General features: G+C 52.0%; 1 protein-coding gene across 2 annotated transcripts; it reads left to right on the forward strand.

Moving 5' to 3' along the window:
• The first annotated feature begins 515 nt into the window (after positions 1–515).
• Positions 516–7,759, forward strand: rem1 (RAS (RAD and GEM)-like GTP-binding 1). Of its 2 annotated transcripts, none has more exons than XM_012955294.3 (5): positions 516–3,930; positions 5,687–5,969; positions 6,231–6,313; positions 6,381–6,582; positions 6,930–7,757. In XM_012955294.3, the coding sequence occupies exons 2-5, from the start codon at positions 5,687–5,689 to the stop codon at positions 7,202–7,204; spliced, it is 843 nt and encodes a 280-aa protein (XP_012810748.1). In that variant the 5' UTR covers positions 516–3,930; the 3' UTR covers positions 7,205–7,757. The 2 variants fall into 2 exon arrangements, with proteins under 2 accessions (XP_012810748.1, NP_001096261.1); NM_001102791.1 differs by having other exon boundaries at positions 3,851–3,930; positions 6,234–6,313; positions 6,930–7,759.
• The last annotated feature ends 1,319 nt before the right edge of the window (positions 7,760–9,078 follow it).

Here is a 9,078-nt window from a genome sequence, read left to right on the forward strand (position 1 = left end):
TGGGTTCAAAGCAGAAGCCAGGATAATAGCTGATCAGATTCCCAACTACAGACCGGTTTCGCCCTTTTTGGGGCTCATCAGTGTAGCGCAGGGTTTTCTGATCAGTTTAGGTAGAGCCAGGAGTGGGGATTCACGAACAAACTAAAAGGATTGAGGTGACCACCTCATACGTATGCAAAAAAGTCATAACAGGATTCTGGGAAGAAATTCCTTAAGGCTCCTAGAAAAGTCCCATTTACATGGGTTTATCCTATAGGCTAAAGCCCACCCACTGAGAACATACCTAGCTGCCCAGGGGCCCCTCTGAACAAAGAGAATATACCTAGCTGCCCAGGGGCCCCTCTTGCTGACTGTCCCAGATTGGGGAACAGAGAGAACATACCTACCTGCCCAGGGACCCCTCTTGCTGACTGTCCCAGATTGGGGAACAGAGAGAACATACCTACCTGCCCAGGGACCCCTCTTGCTGACTGTCCCAGATGGGGGAACAGAGAGAACATACCTACCTGCCCAGGGACCCCTCTTGCTGACTGTCCCAGATTGGGGAACAGAGAGAATATACCTAGCTGCCCAGGGGCCCCTCTTGCTGACTGTCCCAGATTGGGGAACAGAGAGAATATACCTAGCTGCCCAGGGGCCCCTCTTGCTGACTGTCCCAGATTGGGGAACAGAGAGAACATACCTACCTGCCCAGGGACCCCTCTTGCTGACTGTCCCAGATTGGGGAACAGAGAGAACATACCTACCTGCCCAGGGACCCCTCTTGCTGACTGTCCCAGATTGGGGAACAGAGAGAATATACCTACCTGCCCAGGGGCCCCTCTTGCTGACTGTCCCAGATTGGGGAACAGAGAGAATATACCTACCTGCCCAGGGGCCCCTCTTGCTGACTGTCCCAGATTGGGGAACAGAGAGAACATACCTACCTGCCCAGGGGCCCCTCTTGCTGACTGTCCCAGATTGGGGAACAGAGAGAACATACCTACCTGCCCAGGGGCCCCTCTTGCTGACTGTCCCAGATTGGGGAACAGAGAGAACATACCTAGCTGCCCAGGGGGGCCTGTCTCCGGCTGTCCCAAACTGGGGAGAAGATAGAACATACCTAGCTGCCCAGGGGCCTCTCTCACTGACTGCCCCAGAGTGGGGAACAGAGAGAACATACCTAGCTGCCCCTGGGCCCCTCTCACTGACTCCCCCAGAGGGGGGCTTAGAGAACATACCTAGCTGCCCCGGGGCCCCTCTCACTGACTCCCCCAGAGGGGGGCTTAGAGAACATACCTAGCTGCCCTGGGGCCCCTCTCACTGACTCCCCCAGAGGGGTGCTTAGAGAACATACCTAGCTGCCCCGGGCCCCTCTCACTGACTCCCCCAGAGGGGTGCTTAGAGAACATACCTAGCTGCCCTGGGGCCCCTCTCACTGACTCCCCCAGAGGGGTGCTTAGAGAACATACCTAGCTGCCCCGGGCCCCTCTCACTGACTCCCCCAGAGGGGTGCTTAGAGAACATACCTAGCTGTGCAGGGGCCCCTCTCACTGACTCCCCCAGAGGGGTGCTTAGAGAACATACCTAGCTGCGCAGGGGCCCCTCTCACTGACTCCCCAGAGGGGTGCTTAGAGAACATACCTAGCTGCGCAGGGGCCCCTCTCACTGACTCCCCAGAGGGGTCCTTAGAGAACATACCTAGCTGCCCCGGGGCCCCTCTCACTGACTCCCCAGAGGGGTGCTTAGAGAACATACCTAGCTGCACAGGGGCCCCTCTCACTGACTCCCCAGAGGGGTGCTTAGAGAACATACCTAGCTGTGCAGGGGCCCCTCTCACTGACTCCCCCAGAGGGGTGCTTAGAGAACATACCTAGCTGCCCAGGGGCCCCTCTCGCTGACTCCCCCAGAGGGGTGCTTAGAGAACATACCTAGCTGCCCCGGGCCCCTCTCATTGACTCCCCCAGAGGGGTGCTTAGAGAACATACCTAGCTGTGCAGGGGCCCCTCTCACTGACTCCCCCAGAGGGGTGCTTAGAGAACATACCTAGCTGCCCAGGGGCCCCTCTCGCTGACTCCCCCAGAGGGGTGCTTAGAGAACATACCTAGCTGCCCCGGGGCCCCTCTCACTGACTCCCCCAGAGGGGTGCTTAGAGAACATACCTAGCTGCCCAGGGGCCCCTCTCACTGACTCCCCAGAGGGGGGCTTAGAGAACATACCTAGCTGCCCCGGGGCCCCTCTCACTGACAGAGGGGTGCTTATTGACCATACCTAGCTGCCCCGGGCCCCTCTCACTGACTCCCCCAGAGGGGTGCTTAGAGAATATACCTAGCTGCCCAGGGGCCCCTCTCACTGACTCCCCAGAGGGGTACTTAGAGAACATACCTAGCTGCCCAGGGGCCCCTCTCACTGACTCTTCCAGAGGGGTGCTTAGAGAACATACCTCGCTGCCCCGGGGCCCCTCTCACTGACTTCCCCCAGAGGGCCCCTCTCACTGACAGAGGGGTGCTTATTGACCATACCTAGCTGCCCCGGGCCCCTCTCACTGACTCCCCCAGAGGGGTGCTTAGAGAATATACCTAGCTGCCCAGGGGCCCCTCTCACTGACTCCCCAGAGGGGTACTTAGAGAACATACCTAGCTGCCCAGGGGCCCCTCTCACTGACTCTTCCAGAGGGGTGCTTAGAGAACATACCTATCTGCCCCGGGGCCCCTCTCACTGACTTCCCCCAGAGGGGTGCTTAGAGAACATACCTAGCTGCCCCGGGCCCCTCTCACTGACTCCCCAGAGGGGTGCTTAGAGAACATACCTAGCTGCCCAGGGGCCCCTCTCACTGACTCCCCAGAGGGGTGTTTAGAGAACATACCTAGCTGCACAGGGGCCCTTCTCACTGACTCCCCCAGAGGGGTGCTTAGAGAACATACCTAGCTGCCCAGGGGCCCCTCTCACTGACTCCCCAGAGGGGTTTTTAGAGAACATACCTAGCTGCACAGGGGCCCTTCTCACTGACTCCCCCAGAGGGGTGCTTAGAGAACATACCTAGCTGCCCAGGGGCCCCTCTCACTGACTCCCCCAGAGGGGTGCTTAGAGAACATATCTAGCTGCCCAGGGGCCCCTCTCACTGACTCCCCAGAGGGGTGCTTAGAGAACATACCTAGCTGCCCAGGGGCCCCTCTCACTGACTCCCCCAGAGGGGTGCTTAGAGAACATACCTAGCTGCCCAGGGGTCCCTCTCACTGACTCCCCAGAGGGGTGCTTACACACATGGAATTATTACTGGTGAGGGCTAAGCAGGGCTGGGGGGTTGATGGGCTCCTTTCTGTTTATAGGATGCAGGTTTGGGGTAGTTAGTGAGCCCAGTGGCAGTTTGCAGGGTGCACTATAAGTTATGGGCCGGGGAAACCTAAAGGGTAAATCCTGCCCTAAGAGGCGACACAGAGCGTGTAGCTGCCATACAGACGTCTCTGGGTGGGGGGAGTTTAACTTAGCTGAAGGAAATCATCCAGAGATATGTACAGACTGCTCCAGACAGGACCCAGAGAGAGATGCTTCTAGAGACTGCACCCAGAGAGACACTGCTGATAGCAAAGAGGCTGAACTAGAAACAACATACAGAAGAGACTGCTCCGGAGCCAGGTCACAGAAAGAGACAGAAAGATACTGAGCTGTAGATTGCATAGAAACTTTTGGTGAGACTGAACAATGCAAAAGACTGGTGGTAAGAGAACACAGAAATAGACTGCTGATGAGACAGAGCACAGCAAGGGACTACTTTAGAAACTGGATACAAAAAGAGACTTCTGAGAAAGGAGACAGCACGGTGCCACTGGTAAAAGAGGACACAGAAAAAGACCGCTGTTATGAGTGAGTGCACATATTGATCTGTAGTGGAATAGAGACATCAGGGATAGACGCTGGGCTGGTTACACCAATAGGACACACAACCCAAAGGTAAGTGGGCAGTTCTATATATATATAAATATATATCTAATATATCCTAACCATAAGCAGACAGTACCCCTTCAACCCAAAAGGCTGCGGACAGGACAGGGATTCTCAAAGAATCCTACAGTATAATACCCCCCCATAACTCCTATTGCTCCATATACCCCTCCCTATAACTCCTCCTATTGCTCCATATACCCCTCCCTATAACTCCTATTGCTCCATATATCCCTCCCTGTAACTCCTATTGCTCCATATACCCCTCCCTATAACTCCTATTGCTCTATATAGCCCTCCCTATAACTCCTCCTATTGCTCCATATATCCCTCCCTGTAACTCCTCCTATTGCTCCATATACCCCTCCCTATAACTCCTATTGCTCCATATACCCCTCCCTATAACTCCTATTGCTCCATATACCCCTCCCTATAACTACTATTGCTCCATATATCCCTCCCTGTAACTCCTCCTATTGCTCCATATAACCCCTCCCTATAACTCCTCCTATTGTTCCATATACCTCTCCCTATAACTCCTCCTATTGCTCCATATACCTCTCCCTAAACTCCTCCTATTGCTCCATATACCCCTCCCTATAATTCCTCCTATTGCTCCATATACCCCTCCCTATAACTCCTCCTATTGCTCCATATACCTCTCCCTATAACTCCTCCTATTGCTACATATACCCCTCCCTATAACTCCTCCTATTGCTCCATATACCCCTCCCTATAACTCCTCCTATTGCTCCATATACCCCTCCCTATAACTCCTCCTATTGCTCCATATACCCCTCCCTATAACTTCTCCTATTGCTTCATATACCCCTCCCTATAACTCCTCCTATTGCTCCATATACCTCTCCCTATAACTCCTCCTATTGCTACATATACCCCTCCCTATAACTCCTCCTATTGTTCCATATACCCCTCCCTATAACTCCTCCTATTGCTCCATATACCCCTCCCTATAACTCCTCCTATTGCTCCATATACCCCTCCCTATAACTCCTCCTATTGCTCCATATACCCTTCCCTATAACTCCTCCTATTACTGCATATAATCCCTCCTACTTTTCCATATGACTCTCACTATGACTCCTATATCTCCTTATATCTACTCCTATTGGGGAGGAGTTGGCCTAAAGGTTAAATGATCAGCCTTTGATGTTGAATCTCATGCTAGAGACCCTGGGCAAGTCACTAAATCTCCTGATATCTCAGCATCCTTAGTGCACCTATAATTGCTGCCTTGCCTGCTGCATTGACTCCCATAAATGTAATGTATAAGAATATTTTGCCCTACCTTTCCATGTGCTCCATATCAGCTCTTATTGAGAGTTTGATTTCCTTGTGAGTTGCTATGCACTCCTGTTGCTATGCACTCTACACTCTGTTGGTGATTTACCCTAGGATGGCAGAAAGAGGGTATTATTTACCTTCCATAGACACTGCCTTACTTCTAGGCTGAGACTACTGGGTACTTGAGGTCACATACATACCGATTGCCTTGTGTGAAAAAGAAATTCCACTGGAGAACCAAGCAAGTGTGTTGTGTTTATTTGGAAATGCATAGCACTACATGTTTCAGACCTCTTGGGTCCATCCTCTGGCGCAGTACTGACCCAAGAGCTCCAAACATGTAGTGCTATGCATCTCTTAATAAGCACACAAAACTTGCTTGGTTTTCCAGTGGAATTTGATATTTTTCATGTTATATGTTGAAGTGGACCTTTTGATTGCCTTGTGTGTCTGGCTTTAGATGTGCGCCTCACGAGCTCCCCTGAGGAGGCGGGCCAGCACCCCATTACCTTGTGCCCATCAGAACCGCCAGCGAGGAGCAACTCCCATAAGGAAGCTATACTCACCTTCTAAAGCTGCTGGGAGTGCCCACTGCAGTGGCTCCTTAGACTCAGGGGTCTCGGATGGGAGAAACGAGGCCCATTTAAGAGTGGTACTACTTGGAGACCCAGGGGTTGGAAAGTCCAGTCTTGTGGCCATCTTTCGAAGGGAGCAGGATAGAGAAGCAGCAGAACAGCAGCTAGGTAAGTGAGGTCCAAGGAGAGTCCATACGAAATGTTTAGGGGTGACGAGACTCCTCCAAGCCTTGCCACCCAGTGAAGCAGAGATGTGCCCTGGATGAGGCAATGTCTTACTACCCTATATAATCTATACCTCAGGCTGGGAGAGGGCTGCTGGGAGTTGGTAATTGTTTTCTGGCTCTGATTGTTGTGGGGGCTCATTGCATGTGGGACCCAGTTAAAGCATATGATTTTGTCTCTCAATAATCAGTGATTTTGTTCTAGCAGAAGTGTTTGATTGCACCCTGATGGTGGACGGCAAGGAGACCACCCTGCTGGTCATGGATACGGATGAACGCAACATGAAGGTAAGAGAAAGGGTTGGACCAGGGGTGGTTGTATTTAGTCTGGTTAATGTGTTGGGTCCATCTGCAGAAAGCCATCGAGAGCAGTGATAGCCCCATGCGCCTCGGCAACGCCTACATCATCGTGTACTCAGTCACTGATAGGGCCAGCTTTGAGAGCGCGTCAGAACTTCGAATACAGCTTAGAAGAACTCGTCAGGCTGAAAATATCCCAATAATCCTTGTTGGCAACAAGACGGACCTTGTCCGCAGCAGAGAAGTTTCTGTGGAAGGTAAGTCGTCAGGAAAACGCCACAGGTATTCTGAATTGATAGAGTCACAGTAACCCATAGCAACCAGACAGTTTATAACCATCACCCTTACTGCTACTTATTGGTTACTATGAGTTTGTACCATGAGGGGCATTGGCACCATCTTTAGTGAGGAATCCCTGGTCAATGTTGACTTCACACCTTCACTGAAGACTAGTCTCTAATCCTACCATATTCCACTGCCAACCAATAGAAACTAAGCAGTGACAATTCAGACTCTGTGTGACCACCTACCTGACTAGCCAATGGCACTATTCAGAATTCCCCCCCCCCACACATCTCAAGAACTTGTTTGTGTCTTTCTGTAGAAGGTCGAGCGTGTGCTGTGGTGTTCGACTGTAAGTTCATCGAGACCTCTGCTGTCCTACAGCACAATGTCCAAGAATTGTTTGAGGGGATGGTGCGCCAGATCAGATTGCGTAGAGAGGGGGCAGACACAGCTGAGGGTTTTCGCATGCAGAGCCAACGCAAGGAGAGTCTGACCAAGAGGGCACGAAGGTTCTTGGACCGGCTTGTGACCAGAAACAGTAGGTCATCTTTGAAGGTCCACTCCCGATCCTGCCATGATCTGTCCGTGCTCTGATAAGCTCCTCAGGGAGAAGGCCACCCAGAATGAGCTCAGATATCAACTAAATGCTTTTGAGCCATGCAGAACATAATGGACACTGATGGGACACTGTACTGGCTGGACAGCTAGCATGAAGGACACTTACCACTCATGAACTGATTATTTGTGCACTGATGGACAGTTACCACCCCAAGACCAGGATGAAGCCTGCAATGAAGTTCATCACAACTGATACCTTTCTAATGTCAGCCTAATACCTACTTGCACCAAGCTCATTGATGTATTTGAAATGCCATTCTGCCCCATCTCTGTGGCTTTTGTGTAAGTAGAATGAAATATCTGGTGAGGTTCTACCATTTCTGACTCTGAGAGAATGTAGAAAGTCAGGAAACTCTCCCTCCCCCTACAAGGTTCTATGGAACTATGCCAAGCACCCACTAAATTCAGCACTGAGCAAACAGTGGAAAATCTGAGCAGAATGTTTATGGATGGAGGCTGAGAGAGGCTGCACGGAGAGATGGGGAGTGGGGGGCGTAAATGGATAAGAATAAACATCATGATCATTCTACTGCTATTTGGTACTGAGATATAATGGTTTCACCCTCTCCCACACCAGCTCCCCAACTGGGTGTCACTGTAGGGATTAGCCCTGCACCCCTGATGAGATATATTGGTCTCACCCTGTCCCACACCAGCTCCCCAACTGGGTGTCACTGTAGGGATTAGCCCTGCACCCCTGATGAGATATATTGGTCTCACCCTGTCCCACACCAGCTCCCCAACTGGGTGTCACTGTAGGGATTAGCCCTGCACCCCAGCTGAGATATAATGGTTTCACACTCTCCCATACCAGCTCCCCAACTGGGTGTCACTGTAGGGATTAGCCCTGCACCCCAGCTGAGATATAATGGTTTCACCCTCTCCCATACCAGCTCCCCAACTGGGAGTCACTGTAGGGATTAGCCCTGCACCCCAGCTGAGATATAATGGTTTCCCCCTCTCCCACACCAGCTCCCCAACTGGGTGTCACTGTAGGGATTAGCCCTGCACCCCTGCTGAGATGTAATGGTTTCACCCTCTCCCACACCCAACTGGGTGTCACTGTAGGGATTAGCCCTGCACCCCAGCTAATATAATGGTTTCACCCTCTCCCACACCAGCTCCCCAACTGGGTGTCACTGTAGGGATAAGCCCTGCACCCCTGATGAAATATAATGGTTTCACCCTCTCCCACACCAGCTCCCCAACTGGGTGTCACTGTAGGGATTAGCCCTGCACCCCTGATGAAATATAATGGTCTCACCCTGTCCCACACTAACTCCCCAACTGGGTGTCACTGTAGGGATTAGCCCTGCACCCCTGCTGAGATATAATGGTTTCACCCTCTCCCACACCAGCTCCCCAACTGGGTATCACTGTAGGGATTAGCCCTGCACCCCTGATGAGATATTATGGTTTCACCCTCTCCTACACCTAGACCCAGCTGGGTATCACTGTAGGGATTAGCCCTGCACCCCTGCTAATATAATGGTTTCACCCTCTCCTACACCCAACTGGGTATCATTGTAGGGATTAGCCCTGCACCCCTGCTGAGATATAATGGTTTCACCCTCTCCCACACCAGCTCCCCAACTGGGTATCACTGTAGGGATTAGCCCTGCACCCCTGCTGAGATATAATGGTTTCACACTCTCCTACACCCAACTGGGTGTCACCGTAGGGATTAGCCCTGCACCCCTGCTGAGATATAATGGTTTCACCCTCTCCCACACCAGCTCTCCAACTGGGTATCACTGTAGGGATTAGCCCTGCACCCCTGCTGAGATATAATGGTTTCCCCCTCTCCCACACCCAACTGGGTGTCACTGTAGGGATTAGCCCTGCACCCC

This window comes from Xenopus tropicalis, chromosome 10, assembly GCF_000004195.4.
Source record: "Xenopus tropicalis strain Nigerian chromosome 10, UCB_Xtro_10.0, whole genome shotgun sequence".
Lineage (NCBI taxonomy): Eukaryota > Metazoa > Chordata > Amphibia > Anura > Pipidae > Xenopus > Xenopus tropicalis.

What these genes read in the sequence shown, in the direction of transcription:
- rem1 (XM_012955294.3), top strand. Translation starts at nt 5,687, where the DNA reads ATGTGCGCCTCACGAGCTCCCCTGAGGAGGCGGGCCAGCACCCCATTA. An exon ending in AGCAGCAGAACAGCAGCTAG is followed by an intron (nt 5,970 to 6,230) that starts GTAAGTGAGGTC and finishes ATTTTGTTCTAG; the next exon opens with CAGAAGTGTTTGATTGCACC. An exon ending in CGGATGAACGCAACATGAAG is followed by an intron (nt 6,314 to 6,380) that starts GTAAGAGAAAGG and finishes GTCCATCTGCAG; the next exon opens with AAAGCCATCGAGAGCAGTGA.